Source organism: Pteropus medius, unplaced genomic scaffold (assembly GCF_902729225.1).
Source record: "Pteropus medius unplaced genomic scaffold, Ma_sr-lr_union100, whole genome shotgun sequence".
Taxonomy (NCBI): Eukaryota; Metazoa; Chordata; class Mammalia; order Chiroptera; family Pteropodidae; genus Pteropus; species Pteropus medius.
Window position 1 is genome coordinate 6,182,571 of NW_024349801.1, and position 17,846 is coordinate 6,200,416.

At 43.4% G+C, this 17,846-nt stretch overlaps 1 protein-coding gene across 1 annotated transcript in view; it reads right to left on the reverse strand.

Annotated features, from left to right (window-relative positions):
- The window catches only part of CDH13 (cadherin 13), a 967,094-nt gene that overhangs the window by 22,463 nt on the left and 926,785 nt on the right, over nt 1-17,846 (reverse strand). The window contains exon 11 of the mRNA XM_039888803.1: nt 1,094-1,236. Within this exon, the coding sequence (XP_039744737.1) occupies nt 1,094-1,236 (143 nt within the window). The remainder of the gene's footprint in view (nt 1-1,093; nt 1,237-17,846) is intronic.

A 17,846-nucleotide genomic window follows, 5' to 3' on the forward strand; every position in this document is an offset into this window, starting at 1 on the left:
CAATCGCAAATCCTGTTCGCTTTGTGTCTGAAATATACAGAATGTCCCCAGAATCTGATCGTTTTTCATCCTCTCCCTTATTATTGGTCCAAGACACCATCTTGTCTAGATTATCATCAGTCTCCTAGGAGGTCTCTTTGGTTCAGCCCTCGTCCCGATGTCTGATTAGCAGAATGATCACGGCACTTCGAACTCTACTCAGAACTCAGCAGTGATGTCCCATTTCACACGAAGAAGTAAAAGCCACGGATGGTGTAGGGGCCCATACGACCCTGCCGACCTGCCTCCTCATCCCCTTCACGTTCCACCCACTAACTCTGCTCCAGGTTTTATTTCCTTCCTATTTTCATTCAAATGTCACTTATTCAGTGAGGCTCTCCAAGGCCGCCTAGTTAAGATTGTAATCCCCTGACATCTGTGACCACTTTTCCCTGTTTCCCTGTTTCATACATAAATTGCATACTTTTTTTTTTCTCAAAAAGTGCGTTATGTATTTTACTCTATTTTTTTTCCTATCACCACAATCATGTCAGCTGCACGAGGACAGTCATTTTTGTTTGTTCACTGCTACGTCCCCAGCATCTAGAATGCAGACTGGCACATGGATGTTGCATTATTCACTTCTGAATGAGCGGTAATTGTTTTGTGATTATGAATCTACCAGCTGAGTGCACCTTATGTCCTTCCATGCTAACATACCATAATAGGATAAAAACCGTGGGAACAATTCAATCGTCAGGGTTGGTGATGTCATCTGGGACTTTCTTTCAACTTGCATTAAGTAAAAAAAAAAAACCCTCGCTACAGATAAGAGCGTGACACCAAGATGAAAGATATATCAGCCTGGCATCCAAACCCGGTGCCTGCCCGCGATGGAGCACACTGACCTCACTGCTCTGACCTCTAACTGGATAAAGACCTGAGGATTCCAGGACTTGGGGATATTCCTGACCCACTGTGTGTTTAAGCATTAGCTTTCCCTTCTCCCACATACTTACATTCTTTCCAAGAACACCTCTAGGCATATTAGAAGAAATGTAAAAATACATTTATAACTGAAAATATATTTGATGGCATTTACAAAGTTACTCACCACTGTCGATTGCCAGGAAGAGGGCAGTGTACACGCTGTTGTGGACAAATGGGGACTCACGGTCCAGCACAGCCGTGGTATCAACTGTCCCGTTGATGGGGTTAATATTCAGCCAGCCTGCTGGGTCCTTGTAAACAGAATACCTGAAAAAGAGATCCCCAAACAACGTCAAGAAATTGCCACTGCTGGCACAAGCACCCATACTAGACGCCAGATAATTCTTAATACAAATCCAAAAACAACATGATAATTATAGTCGTTCATTCAGAAAGCCATGGCTGACCATCAGCTCTGGGCCTGCTCTACGCTACGCATTTTGTACCCATGCCTCCTTTACAAGCCATCGCTCAAAGAGGCAGATCTGGTCTGTAACCCCTCTCCGGAGTCCAAGTCCAGTTTAGTTGCTTTTACACTTTGAATGTATCTCATGTGAAGACCAGGTAGGAGAAGTGTTGTCATGAAGGTACATGTAGGGCACATGGATGCTTGGAGGAAGAAGTCATTACCTCTGATGGAGTGTGACCCTGGGGACCTCACAGAGGACGCGGTGTCTGAACTGAGACAGAAGTAATGGGTGGCATGTTGTCGGAGAATGAGAGGACAGATGAGTCAGGAAGAGAGGGCAGTACGAACAGAGGTATTCACTAGAATGTAAGTTCCATGAGAGCAGGGATATCTGTTCACTGTTATGATCTCACTGGGCCAAAATCAAGGTGTTGGCTTGGCCACCCTCCCTTGGAAGGCCCTAGAGGAGAGCCCCTTCCTTGTCTCTTGCAGCGTGTGGTGGCTGCATCGCTCCAATCTCTGCTTCATGGTCACATGGCTTTCTCTCCTGTGTGAGTTTTGGACTTCTGGCCCCCAGAACTGGGGCAGAATAAATGTCTAGCTACCAAGTTTATAGTAATTTGTTATAGTGGCAATAGGAAATTAACACAGTAGGTATAATATCCCCACTTACAGATAAGAAGACTGAGGCACAAACCACACAGCTACGAAGGTGGCTGGGTCAGGATTTGTGCCCAGGCCACAGTATGACCCCAGAGCTCCGATTCTGAACCCCCATGTTAAGCCGCTTCCCAGATTCACATGGTTAGATGACACTTCCCACATTTTGAGAAAAAGGTTACCTATGAGGATAGCTTTAGGATGAATCTAAAGTAAGTCAGATTACTCATGTGCAGGCTCTCTGGTCTCATTTCGATCCCCTGTGAATTTGGGTCACGTGAGCAGACTCAAGCACCTTTGTGCGCACCAATCCATTTCAGGTTTTACCCTGAGAAGTAGACGAGCCAGATTCCGGACTGCAGAACGATGCCAGGGAGAGGTGCCTGTTAAGGATTTGTAGGCAGCATTGGGTCTGGGCTTTCTCGTAACAGCCCCTGGGGTGAAGCACCCATTTAATAATAATAGTGTCAACATCGGCCACATCCAAAACTAAAAAGGATATTTACTTTGTGCCGGACACTGTTCTAAGAGCTTCCTGGATCTACATTTTCAGCCCTCACATCAAACCTGTGAGGTCGATGATATTATTATTCCCATTTTACAGATGAGGAAATCGAGAGAATACTGGATGTTACAGAACTTTTAACTGTCTTAACTTTTTTCTATCATTAAACTACAGGCTGTAGGTTTCTTAGATCTCACAGAACTTCTCTCATTTTAAACCTACTTGTATATTTAAAAAATAGTTCTTAAGTATGGTTTTTGTTTTTAAAAATGTAGCATTTGATTTTTTGCCAAGGAAAAAATAAATAGTATTCCTGTGCAAAAACAAACAAAACAAAACAACAACAAAATAAAAAAAAACTCTGCCCCCAAACCAAACCAAACCAAACCAAACCAGAAAAATCTTTCCTGAGGTCAATGGCTAGTGCACGGCAAAATTAGGATGTGAAGCATGGCTGTCCAGTGCCAGGGCCCTGGGCTTAAACTCTACACGGGCTCTGCCCAACCATACATGTTGTCAGCATCACACGAGAGTATGAGCATGAACTCTGGAGTGAAGAAGATCTGGGTTCTAACTGTGTGACCTTGGACGAGTGACTTCTCAGTGTTTCTGTCTCCTCCTCTGTGAGGGGGGATAATCCCAGTAACCTCATGGGGGAGCTGTGAGGACAAAATGAGCCTGCCATGAAGTGCTTGGTTCCATGCAGAGAGCTGCCACTGACTGTTTTCATCAGTCACTCTGCTGATGTGTTCGCTGGTGGTCCACCAGGGTCAGGCCGGAGGATCTGCACTGTCCCTTGGAATGTTCTGGAATAGCTGACTCAGCGGAGCCCTGGGCAAACGATATTCTGAAGCTAAAACAGTGACGGGGAACCGATGGACAGAATGAATGAAGCTAATGTAGGTTTTTCCACATTTCCTGGCCACCTCAATTAACATTTCCATATTCCTTAAAAACAGAAGAAATGTATTACTCCTGAGAATGAACTGCTTTAAAAACACCCGTCTTTCATTTTGATAGAAATTTACACATCCACCTGCAAACGCTTAGAATCTTCTAAGACCTGGTTTAAACGCCTTCTGTTGGTCGCCCTGTGTGAGTTCCCCAGTCAGAACTAGTCACTGCCTCCTCTAGATTTTTGCTGGGCATGCGCGTAGATTAAAATGCCTGTTAGAGGAAGAGGTTAAAGTCGGCTAAACTGCTGCTTGCTTATTGCACGCTTGGCCCTCTATGAAACGCTTTGGCATTGCATTTATTTTTGTGGTTCATAACAAGCAGATAGAGCTGGTATCATCCCTGTTTTAAAGATGAGATAACCAACTCTTTTCGTGGCGCCTCGGAGGTGGTCGACTCCTTCAGGACGGAGCCGAATGCCTCATTCCCAGCCACCGTCTGCCAGAGACTCACTGAAGCGGATGTGAACGCAAACTTTTATGAGAAGCGTACGGCTACAGCAGTTGCTGCTGATGCTCTGGGTGAAGAATGGGAGAGTTGTGTGGTTCGACTCTGTGGCGGGGACAACAAACAAGGTTTCCCCATGAAGCACGGTGTCTTGACCCAGGGCCGTGTCCGCCTGCTGCTGAGTGAGGGGCACTCCTGTTACAGACCGCGGGGGACTGGAGAAAGCAGAGCGAACTCCTCGGGTCGCCTGGTGGATGCTGATCTGAGTGTTCTCAACTTGGTCATTGTGAAAAAAGGAGAGACTGATGTTACTGGTCTCACTGATAATACTATGCCTTGTTGCCTGGAGCCCAAATGAGCTGGCAGAATCCGCAAACTTGTCTGTCAGTCTCTAAAGAAGACGTTGTTTGCCAATCTGTTGGGAGGAAGCCTCTAAACAAAGAAGGTAGGAAAGCTAGGACGAAAGCACCCAAGATTCAGTGTCTGGTTACTCCACACATCCTGCAACACAAGAGTTGGCATGCTGTTCTGAAGAAACAGTCTACCAAAAAAAAAAAAAAAAAAAAAAAAGGAAGAGGCACCAGACTCCAGAACATGCTAAACTTTTGGCCAAGAGAATGAAGGAGGCCATAGAAAAATTCCAGGAACAGATGTCCAGGAGATGTAGGCTGTCCTCTCTGAGAGCTCCTACCTCTAAGTCTGAGTCCAGTCAGAAATGAGATTTTGTGGTATAGCCACTATGGAAAACAGTCTAGAGGTTTCTCAAAAAATTAAAAATGGATATACCTTTTGACCCAGCAATTGCACTTCTGGGTATTTATCCAAAGAAAACCAAAACAATAATTCGTAAAGATCTATGCACTGCAATATTCATGCCAGCCAAGATATAGAAGCCAAGATATAGAAGCAACCTAAAGGCCCATCAACAGAAAATTGGATAAAGAAATTATGGTTCATATATACAATGGAATATTACTCAGCCATTAAAAAAATGAAATCCTACTATTTGCAATGACATGGATGGACCTAGAGGTTATTATGCTGAGTGAAATAAGTCAGACAGAGAAAGATAAATACCATATGATTTCACTTATATGCGGAATCTAAGGAACAAAAAGAACAAATGAATCAAAAACAGACTCACGTATATAAAGGACAATCTGGTGATGGTCAGAGGGGAGGGGAGTTCGGAGGCTGGGAGAGTTGGGGGTGAAGGGCTAAAGAAGTACAAATTAGTAGTTGATAGATGGTCATGGGGATGGGGAGCACACATTAATGTAATGACTAGGTGGAGAGCCAGAGGAGAGAAAGAGTAATCAGGGAGATCATTTATAAACTATATAAAGGTCTAATCAATGTACTGTATACTTGAAACTGATAATGAAATAAAATTTAAAAAAGGAGATTTTATAAGAGTAACAAATAAATAAGATTAGACATAAAAAAATGCTATAACCAAGATTCAGAGAAGCTTAGTAACTTGCCAAAAGCAGCACAACTAAGAGGTGGTAGAGCTGGAATTTAACACAGGTGTGTCAGATTCCAGGTGTGCATGGGACCTTAACCTATCTGTAACTTCTGCCCAGGGCCAGCTGTTGGCCATTCTGCATCCCCAGGGCCAAGTAGAATGCCTGGTGCACAGCGGCTGCCCAGTAAATGTTATTGCACCCTTTCTCTTTCGGTTGCAACAGTCATGAAAAAAATAATGCAAAGAAAGGTAACATTTGCTTCCCATCTTATCAGGTAAGAAGTTCACTGTTGATCCAGGAGTGATTTGTGGTGGTTTAACGTATTTGAAATAATGAAACGTTTAAGTGGACCGTATTTTTTTTCCCTGATTACCCAACTCAGAGTTTAGAATATAAATACAAACTGAATTAAGTAATCTAGCTTTTCGTTTTGGCAAGGAAACAATGGTCTTTGTTCCTCCCTCAGGCATGTTTTTGGTCTTATGACACTAGAGTTTTGCAGTACAATGAACACGTTTGCTTCTTCTCTTGTATGAGTAGTTCTGTGCTGTAAAAAGCTTACAGACATGACCTCAGAAGCTGTCCCCTAAAACAGTGCTCAGTGCAGTTTGGCCTGTACACCTCGCATTCCCAGTGAAAGCAAGGCCTTGAGGGTTTTACAGGATAGCATTTTGCTATTTTCTTCCTTAAAAAAAATAATAAGGTAGCCACTGCTGTGCATTGTGTTTTCGCAGGGCCCTTTAATTTTGCTTCTCTCTGTTATTTTATCTGGTGCCTCTTCCCATCAGAGACCTTGGGGAGGCACGCCGGTGTCCTAGATCTCCATGATGCCGGCTCGCTGCTTCTACTCAGAATCACAGCCATGGACTGAGAAGGACAGGGAACACTCCATTTACTGAGCACCCCCAAGTGTCCAGCACTGGATGACACTGCCCACGCAATCCCAACTAAGCTGGGTGGAAGACCCTGAATGGGTGCCATCCTCCCAGCCCAGAGCTTTCTACCCTAGATGGGAGGACAGCTCGAGACCACCAGCCAGACGGCTCTTCCATTTCCTGGCTGACGGGCCCTTTTGTCAGATCAGCCCTTTTGACCAACCGGCCTGGCACGCTATGTAAATTTCTGACATTTTCAAAGCTGTCGTTTTAATAAACCTTTAGGTGTAAAAATACCAGCGTGCAGGATGTTATCTGTGCTTCTAGGTCTGAAAAATGCACATGCCTTATTAAATTGAAATTTCCGGGCAATTTATCTATAATGTGAACTTTGCTTGTTACAGGGGAAGAAAAACCAAATTAAAAACAGGACTCATTTCGGTCTGTAATGTAGCTTCACAGGAGCTGTTCGAGCGCTTGCCAAAGCTCGGCTGCTTTTAGGGGTCGGCGCTGGAAGACATAGGGCAGGCCAATTAGCAGGATCAGGCAGTGTGGGGAGTGGGGATGGGGGCATGTAACCCTGCTCCGGCCCTGCACCCCTCCTGGGAAGTGGGCTGACTGTTGGGGGTGGGGGTGCGGGCTTCAGCAGAGTGGGAAGAAAGCTGCCTGGAGAGAGGCCAGGACCAGATGTTGACTGGGCAGAACTTCCAGAACCAGAGGCTGCTGGGCTTGGCCCTGGTAGTGGCGGGAAGATAAAGGAGACTCGAAGTTTGACACGCCCTTCTGCAAGCTTCTTGGGCTCACTTTTTGCCATGTGGGGAATCCGCGTTTGTCCAGTATAGATAGATACTCAAATCATATGCGTTATCATAGCCTTTTAAAAATTTTAGATTCAAAATGTTACAAAGTAGTATAGTACTGTTAGTGCAGGAATAGTAAGTGGATCAAAGCCATAGAATAGAGCACTAAAAATGAGCAAGTTACAGATAGATCGATAGAGAGATGTAAATGTAGAGAATAGATATCTGATATTACATATCTAACATATATACTATCTAGAGATCTATTGATCTATTTATCTATATATCCAGATAGATTTTTATACATAATTATATGTATATCCATATATGTTTAGAAATTCACTATTTGATATAGATGGCATGTTGGATTGTTTGGGAAAGCTAGACCTTTCAATAAATTGTGTTGACTCGTTATCGATTTGGAAAAAAAATAAGTCAGGTCTCTTTCTGATGCCTTCTGACCCTCGAGCATATTAGAATATATGTAAATGCATAAAGAGAGGTCTGGATGTCTATTCACAAACTGGTAGCACAGATTACTTTGGAAAGTGGATTTGGGTTGGGGTTGGTGTCAGAGGAAGCCAGTTCAAGATCCCCAGGGCTTTGTAGATACACTACAGTAAGAGAAGCCCTTTCTTAAAGCAAACACTAATTGGGGGACCACTAGAAATGTCCCGATGTCATGTATTGAAGGGAGGTGGGTTTTTTCCTACCAACGTATAAGCCTAACTGCAGCTCATTCTCAAAGGGGTCAGTAAGGATGAGAAAGACTAGGAGAGCCTGGAAAATGAAAATGAAGACAAGAGAAAGGCAGGGTGATTTTATATTCTTGCTGAAGGCATATTCCTACTGAAGGAAGCAAATCATCCTGTAAAACCACAGGAAAGAAGGAGACAGTAGGCACAAGCTCAGCTTCCCACTTAATTCCAATGGGCCCCTGTGTTAGACGAAATACCTGCATGGCTTATTCAAATCAACTACTTTATTTACAAAAAGAAGTAGAAAGTAAAACAGTGTATTTCCTTCCACTGGGAAGGAAATAGCACATGTAGCTATGGCTCTGAGTATAAAAGAAAGGGAACATTGCAAATCTTCTGACAGAAATGCAGAAGAGATTGAAGGGCCAATGAATTCCAGGATCCTAGTTCAGTTAGACAACTACAGCCCATCGCAGGGCTTACGGAGAAACCAGGGGCTGCATTCTCTCCCTCTCCCAGGGCACCAGAGCGAAAGAAAACAGTCTCAGTAAGAGGAAAACCTTCCCAGGGATGGGGAGATGCCACTACCAGACCCCATACATGACTTAGTTAGGTTAGTCTGCGTGTCAGAGGTCTCAAAGACCATTGCCACATTCAATGACTTGCTAGGAGGACCCATAGGACTCAAGATGTAGTCATATTCAGGGCTAAGATTTCTCACAGTGAGAGGATGCAGAGAAAGGTCAGTGAAGGGAACAGCATGGGGTGACGTTCTGGGGAACCAGGCACAAGCTTCCAGGGTTCGCTCGCAGTGGAGTCACACAGGATGTACTTAATTCCCCCAGAAATGAGTTGTGATGACACATGTGAAGTGCTGTCTGCCAGGAAAACTCATTAGGGACTCAGTGTCCAGGTTTTTATTGGGGACTGGCCATGTAGGCACCTTCTGCCTGGCATGTAGCAAAATTCCTTTCCATATAAGAAAGTAGGTGTTTGGCATAAATTGTATTTGTCTGCACAAAATCTTTAGGCACAGTGAGGGTGGTGGGAATCCTCCAAAATTCAGGTTTCCAGATATCAGCCAAGGGCCAAACTTGCAAGCAGGCCTTTCTGTGGACAGTCATCTCAGGCCTGCTATGTTCACTTTTTTCTGCATAGTTCATGATCAGAACAAGGAATTTGGTGGATCAAAAGAAATTCTACTTATTTTTAGAAATCATTTCATTCTTCTTTCTCTTCAAACCATTTTAACTCTAGAGACCACATGTGAAAACCCTCAAGGAAGCTGGCAACCATGAAGAAACCTGTTCTGTTAGGCCAGGTGGTAGCTGGCTTCAACCCCTCTCATGTTTACCTAAGGACACACTGATTAGGTCTTCTGTGTTCCCTGCAGAAAATTCAGGCAATATAGATAAGCAGAAAAAACAAAATTAAAATCACCTTCATCTACTTTCAGAAATAAGCACTACTGAAGTTTTAATCTAGAGGCTTCTAGGCTATGTATAGATATGTACGTGCACACGTGTGTTTTTAATGTGACCGTGCTGTTCACTCACTCATGTTGTACGTGTACTGAGTGTCTCACGTGCCAGGCACTGAGCGCTGTGTCGGGTACACAGTGCAGGTTTCCCTGCTCTGTTGGAACTTACACTCTTGCAGGGAGAGAGGACACTAATGAGTAAATGCACGAATGGTTATTCAATTATACTCGTGATGAGGACTGTAAGGGCGGTTTCTCTTACTTAACACATCGTGTGCAGGGAAAATTTTTCTATTTTCAGTATTTACTTTCTGTTACTGTATCTATAAGTGGGAGCACACATTCATTGGTCACCAAGGAGGTACCATGCATGATTGCGTGTCGTTGCCCCATCAACCCGAGAGGTAGATCTTATCACCACCATTTTACAGATGAAGAAACAAAGGCTCAGAGTGGGCCAACTCATGGAGCTTTTAAGTGGCAGAACTGTGGTTCTGATACAGATCTCTTTGTCTCCCAAACGTAGCCTCTATTTTTTGCCTTAAAAATAGCCCATGAGAGTTGGTAAATTTTCTATGCTATTGGTGTTCCTATTTTGGCGTTTATCAGAATTACCGGGCTTGTTGAGTATGATAGGGCCTTTTCATTTTTACTACATTCTCCGGTGGTTCTGGTGGCCTTGAGATCCTCCATCCTACCCGTAATGACTAAATTTGGAGCTGAAACTCTGGTGCTATGTCCTGTGGCTGGGTTTTCCTTAAGGGAGATAACTCAGGAATATATGATTGAAATCTACAAAACGGTGACATTGCCTAAAAAATTCCAAACTATTAAATTGATGTAACATTTACTTAAAATCATATTTCTGTTTATAAAAAATCATACACAATTGAGAAAGGTTTAATATCATATAGCACATGTGTGTGAATTGAATATCTTTCTCATTAGAAATTCTCAAATAATATTGGAATAAGCTGTTCTTTTATTGGAAGGTTCGAATCATGACTTCTAAGTCAAACTTAGAGACTTACCACTGGGACAAATTACTCCGTTGCATTGGAGATATCAAAAATAACTGAGGTCTGACAATGATTTATTCTAAAAGATAGTCACTCTTAGTCACTTTCTGCTATTGCTAGTGGAAGAGAAAAGGGCGGGTCCCAGTGAATGTGCTACTGACTGCAGGTGAGTGTCATGAATCAGGGGTGCGCCTGAAAACTGTTTCCTGCCGACGCTGGATCTGATCCTTAGTGGTGTAGCCCTGCATGCACCGAGCCCTCCCTGGCCAACAGAAGAGACCTGACATTTCTCAGGGTCCAGCTACTTGCTAACACTCTTACACATGATCTCTAAACACCCTCCTGCCACCTGTTCCAGGCAAGGCGAGCCGGCTCCTCGCTTCTTCCAGCAAAGCTCATGCCTGCTCTCTTGCTGGAGGCTATTATTCCTTTGTTATAATTTACTCCAGGTCTCCTTACAAGGGCTGCAATAGGACCTTTTTGTGCCAGCGACAGGACTTGGCTGTGACCAGGCTCTTTCTAGTTTGGCTTTCATCCCTATTTCACAGATTCATTTCCAGAGATGATTTCCGAAGTCTGTCACCCTGCCTTGGAAACCCACATGAATGCAAGCAACAGTTATTAAGAAAAGGAAGTGAAGTCTTCAGAGCACTTCTTATAAGTGTCTTTAAAGGTCCTTTCATTACTGCCTCAGATCGAACTGATCACAAAGAAATACTGAGAAATATAGAAAAACAGATTCAAAGTGTCAAAGCCATGATTTAAACAATATCAGGAAAGTTGGGAAACTGGGACCTTGATAAAGTAACTAAATATGTGGCTCTTTTCAATAACAGACTGGGACTTCCGGAATTCTCAGATTTTTGAAATCCAAGAATGTACTTGTCAACTCGAGAAGAAAACATGACTTAACACCTTCAGTGTTGGTGAAAATATTAAACAGGTGCTTTAAAAACACAACCAATGATGATGATGATAATGATGATGATGATGAATTTTAATATTAATGATCAAGCCTGGCTCTTCCTATACATACTAGCAGGGTCAGGGTTAAATTTCTCACATCTGTGTGTCCGTGTTGGGTGGCTTTTTCCATGTACTAGAAATTTACTCAGAAATATACTGGATGGTCTGGAATTTGGTACAAGCTGGTAGACATAAGCCCTCCTCGGTGTGAGGTTATTCACTCATTTGTTCACTTATTCCTTCATTCCATTCGCTTATTCATCTGGCTTGCACTATTTTTCTGAGTCCAACAGTGTAAATATGAAGAAGACCCACAAGGACTGCTTGTCATCTGATTGTTCTACTGATGACGTCATGGACGAACGAACTCTTGGTCTCGTCTGTAATTGTTTTTAACATTCCACCCTTCTTGACCCTGGTCGGCAGACTTAGTGAGAACCATCCAAATACAACACGAATGCAGCAGAGCACAACTGTTAATCTTCCAAAGCATGCAAGGTTCCAGGAGGAGGGTCAAAGTGATGTTGAACCAGTGTAGGGACCTAAATAAACCAGGACAAGTGAGGATGCAGGAGAGAGAAGCCAGTCAGTCAGTGGAGGAAGTAAAGAAAGTAGAGTGAGTTTACGAACGCCTCAACGAGGAGTGACTCGAAGAGTGAGGATTAGGAGCGGCCCTTCGGAAGACAGACCAAGCCCTTGAATGGCTCGGAAGAACACATCTTTTAAATGTGCCGCCCAAGTTGAGAGTGAAGTGTGGTGTGTGTGGTGTCATGGGATGTTGCTGGAAAAGTTCTGCCAAAAGCTAAACAATTATTGCCGCATCCATATTCACTCTGAGATTAGCTTATGTTTGGGGTTAAAACAAACTTATAAACAAATTTATTTTCATCTTTTATTTTTCCTAAATAAGAACGCAATCAAGTATATATATTTTTGGTTTCCAGTCAGATTTTGGTCCCTACTTTAAACCGATTCATTTTAAGTGGCCCCTTTCTGCTCTCTATCCTTTTTAGATAATGGCTGTTGGTGGTCTCTATTCTTGAAGGATTTGTGATTTGGAGTACACGAGCTGGACAAAAGGACTTTGGGAGTTCTGAGCCCCCATGGTGAGACACATCCTATGCAATTACTCCAGGCCTACACACCTCCACCTAAGACAGTGGATACCTCGACTCACCACTAGCCAAAAAATACTCTTAGGAGAAAAAAAACCCCTGCTAAACCCAATTCTGGAGAACCTTTCAGTTTTCCCCGGAAAATTTTCAACATGTTTGTGAATAGTTAGAACTACAGGCACCCATCCTCAACACCAGCCTCCCCTTTGCTCTCGAACAAGTACCTTCTGTTTTTGTGCATTTCTAAGACAAGGGCAGGGTTCTGCTGTCTAACCAGGCTTATTTAAGGAGATTTTCACTTTAAGATCCCATCAGGTGATATTTAGGCTGTGCGATGGGGAAAGTTGTCAGTGGTTTGCTTACAGCCCAGGGCGCATGGCAGGGGCGGATGTGGAAGGCCCACATTCATAGCTCTAATTAGCTAAGAGTTTCAGTCAGGCTTTGCCCCAGCGCCATGCCACCGGGAGCCCTGCAGCCTGCTCCCAGAGATCAATCATTCTCGTGTCTTCTTGGAGGCTAACGGGGCCCCGATGTCTTTGAGCCACCCTTCATCCTGTGAGCCCATCTGCTGCTGGGCCCAGCCAGAGTGGAAGCTGGGCCTGGGCCCCGGACCCCTGCCGGTGGGTAGGGCAAGATTTCCAGGGTCTAAGGGTCTCCCAGAACACCATTACATGAGCAAGGAGGGAGACAGTAGAGCACCTAGGAGCCTGGGCTCCCTAGACACCCACTTTGGGGTCCTTGGGGTGACCAACTTTAAACAAAAGCAGCCTCTGTCTTTTGATTTCCAGAACAGAGGCCTGGATTGCTTCCTTGCCCTCCATGCATGTGGATGCTGTCAGCCCAATGTCCTCTGGCTCGTGAGGCTATCAGGTGTCTATTATCCCCATATTACAGTTTGGTCAGTCGATTACCAAACTGTAATAACATTTTATTACAAGGCTGAAAAGAGTTTGGTACATGTGCTGCCGAAGTGAGCGCTTCAGAGTTAGGGATGGACAAGACCCTCCAGAGGTCGTGGCCCAGGTCAGGGGCCTTTCTGCCCAGGTCTCAGGGTGGCATGGCTTGTGGGTCAAGTTCAGCTTTTGTCTACTTAAACCAGTGGTGTGGTGGCGTCTGTGCCAGGTGCTCAGTTTTCCAGAGTGGGTTGTCTTGAAGAAACGTGTTCACTGGGAGAGCAAACCGGGATAGAAGAAGACCAGCATGGGAGAGTTAATAAACCCCTCTACATTTGTTCTCGGAGTTTATTTTTATTGGGTGATTAATTGATATGCCATGGCCTTTGCTCCAGCACCTGAGTCTTTGAGCCCAACTTAGACCAAGCTAAGCAGAGGTATTGGTGCTTTCGAGAAGAAGTCAATAAACGAGGCCAGCTGCCACTGGGACCACAGTGAGATAGATGGCTAAGCCTTGCATTATGCCTTGAAGGTCAGTGAACACGGCCTGGCAAGCTGCCACGGAGGAGGTTCTTACAGGCAGCTGTGCTTGGCTTAGGTGACGGGCCTTCTCCCTCCAGGAGAGTCCGAGCAGTGAGCGATCTGCAGACTCTGTTCCTTACGGAGGCCGGCCTACGAGAGTGCACGGGCTCTTGGGAGCTGGGAGAGCCTGGGCTTTGGATGGAGAGACCTCACCAGGGAGCACATTTCTGACATCCTTGGCACGACTCAGTCTGGAGGAGCCATCCCCCAAACAGGTGATTCTGCTGGCTACTCTGTGGGAGTGAGCTGGCAGGTGTTTTCTCAGCACAGAGTGCTCAGAACCACACATTCTCAGCCCTGGTGTTGATTTCATACATTTCATACATATGCAGTCAAGGCATAGTTTTTGAACACCCGCATGTACCCAACGCTCTGCAAGGGTCTGGGGAAACTGCAGTGAAGGAGGCTGAAAGCTCCCTGCCCTCCTGAGGCTTCTCTTCACCAAGGACATTTATTAGCTGATACTGTGCTCTGATATGAGGTGGTGAGTGCCTGGCGGGGGAAGGAGGGAGGTTGTCTTCCTCTCTTCTTATATGCAGTGACTAGTCACATGTCTGGCCCATGATATACCTCAGTTAATTTAAGGATAGGTAAACAGAACCGATAGGTGAGTGAAAGAGAAAACACATATATAATCTGTACATATGGTGTATGGTATAAATACCAGATGTATGGTGTGTATGTATGTATATACAAAAATATATTTGAATTATATATGATATATAACATTATATATCATATATATACACATATACAATGTATTTATTACATACTTATTATGAGTTGAATGTTTGTGACCCGCCTTATTCATATGCGGAAGCCCTAACCCCTAGTGTGGCTATATTTGGAGATGAGTCCTCTAAAGAAGTAATAATGGTTAAATGAGGTCACAGGGTGGGGCCCTGTTCTGATGGGATTAGTATCTTTATAAGAAGAGACACCAGAGAGTGATTCTCATCCCCTCCCTCTCTGTCTCTTTCTGTCTCTGTCTCTGTCTCTGTCTGTCTCTCTGTCTCTTACTCTCCCTCCTTCTAAGAAAAGGCCATGTGAGGACACAGGGAGAAGGTGGCCATCTGCAAGCCAGGAAAAGGGCTCTCACCAGAAACTGAATTGGCCAGAACCTTGATCATGGACTTCCAGCTTCCAGAACTGTGAGAAATAAATTTATGTTGTTTAAGCCTTCCCGTCTGTGGTATTTTATTATGGCAGCCCTATCAAACTAATACAATGCTGTATAAACATTAGGTTGAATTATGAAGCTGCCATTTTACTGGTCAAAACCTGTCAAATATCAACAATTTCAAATGGCCTAATCTAATCCATAAATGTATATACAATAAAAGTGACATGTCATAATTATGTGTTTTCTCCATACTGGACAGAGTTCTTTGAGGGCTGGGAGGTACGTCTTATTTATCTTTGCTTTCTCTTCTCCCTAGGCATCCACTGGCATTTGGTAAACATTGGTGACTGATGAGTAAATTACTAAAATGAGCTTTCTGAATTTCCGTTCAGAAGCCTCAATATAGTTTATATCAAGGCTAGTTCCCTTATTAAAAATAATTACCTGGTGCATATTGACAGGCACTATTGAACTGCTCACTAAGACCTTTTCAATTCATAGGAATTCTAATTAAATGTGTTGTCACAAAACACACACACACACACACACACACACACACACGCACACACACATAAACACACTAACACCACTCACAGCCCAGTGTCACCCAGCCTTCTCAAGTCACACCACTCATGCACACAGGCTTGCAGGGCCAATGAGTAGGAGCCATCCTCCGAGGTATTAACGACTTAAACCACGATGTCAAGGACTGGCTCCAGAGGCAGAGAGTGAGTAGTGTGCAGTTCAAATGTCTGTTCAGTGTCCAGATCCTTCTTTTCATGCACAGTGTCTGCCCCCGCCTGCCTACTGCCCATGGTGTCTGAGCCCGTGATGCTGCATGCAAGGCTCCTGCTCCTGGGAGGAGCTATGCTCTGTACACAGTCACATTTCTAAGAAGCTTTGGCTACACAAGAGAAAAAATAAAGCCCTTCCCTCAGGCAGTTTCCAATTCTTTCCTCCAAATGCATGAGGCAAAATTGATACTTGAAATAAACTAAACCCTTGAATCCCTCAAAAGTGGGCAAATTAGCAGGCGGCAGGAAAAGACTGCTGTCTCCTGAAACCACATGATTTACTCCCTGGCTCTCACTGCTCCGACTGTCAAGTCAGGTTGTCAGCTGGTCCCTTAAAGAGATCTGTCATCCCCAAATCCAGTCATTCCTTGGCCTTCATGTCTTGAACACATGCTCTTGTGAATAAGCTACTCTAATTCTTCTTCATCCTTTAAACATAATTTGTCTTTCAGAGCTTCCAATGTCAATTAATTAACATTCTTGGCTTTTAAAATCTCATACATTGGCATTTTATTTTGTAAAATTGAACATTTTCCCTTCTCAACATAGGGTAGATTGATAGGTTTGTGATAAAGCAAGTAGAATAAATGGTAGAATCTAGGTGATGGGTAAATGGGTTCTTGCTGTCAATTCTTTCCAAATTTCTGTACATTTGAAAGTTTCAAAAAGTTGAGAGAAAAAAAAAGAATGATGAATGCGTCTTTAACTACTAAGTAGCTTCTGTTCTCACGTTCCTGTTTTTCTACTAAGAGACCAAGAACTGTTAAGATCACATGACTCTATTCATATGCGATATTCAGATAAGGCAAACCCATAGAGACAGAAGGTAGATTGGTAGATGCCTATGACAGCGGGGAGCGGGATGCAGGTGATGGTTAAGGGGATGGATTTTTTTTTTCCGGGATGATGAAAATGTTCTAAAATTGAAAGTGGTGATGCTTTCACAACTTTATGAATATACTAAAAACCATTGAATTTTATATTTTAAATGGGTAGATTGTATGGCATGTGAATTATGTTTCAACCAAGCTCTTAAATATAAGAAAGATACCTTGAAGGAAGTGAGTTTGCCATGGTTTCTAAGTTATCAAACCAAAACGAAACCAAACAAGACAAAAGCCAAATTCACTTCCCAGGATGCTCTTCAGAAAATTTACTATCGATTTGCAGAAGATAGTATGACAGTGGTATTTTGATTTTCTTTTATTTTTGCCTGCTTGATATATGCTGAGCCAAAGGACTCTTTGAAGCTCATCTACCAGATCTTCATTCATAGTTGTAATGATTGCAACAGAAGAGTCCAAGGTTGATACTTGCCTGATTGATAATAAATGAATGAATGAATGAATAGCGAAAGAACGAGTAAACAAGCACCTTGCTCTCTGCTTGGCCTTTCCTATCAATACAATCTGTTATCTTTGAATGAATGCTTCACTTATTCTCATCTACAAAGGTTACTGCTGTTTATTCATGCTGTCAAGTGTCCTTATTTCCCCCAAACTCAAACAGGAGTCCTGATCTCACAAACTTGGCCTATGACATCACTTTCACTCTTGGGCCTTGGTTTCCCCATTTCTAAAACAAAGGGCATGTTAAATTATGGCCTCTAAGTTTCCTTTTAAGTCTAGGAAATTATGACTGTCTTTATCCAAGTGATTGTTATTCATGGATGAGCAAAAAGTTATAAAATTTTTCCTGATCGGTAGATTCAAACCAAAGTCCTGGTAATTTTTTTCTACGTGACATGCGACATTTTACAATATAGTGTAAGCGCACGAAGTGAAAAGGCAGACATTAAAGGTGAGGAAAATAAACAGCTGGGAAAGAAAGCCTGTATAAATTGCTTGCTCTGACTTCAGAGGGATAATTTTTTTAAAGTAAGATCATGAGAAGTAGATTTATGTCCCCAGATCCAATGCAAATGCAGGATTTGTACAAGAACCATTTATCAGCTCCCAAAGAGCTGATTTATGGCCCAACCGTCCTACTTTGTATTCTGACAGTTTTAGAAAGTTAACTGACAACACAGAAAGAAATATCCTCTGACTCATTGTGGATGATGGGTTATAAATGAGCACAACTGATTTT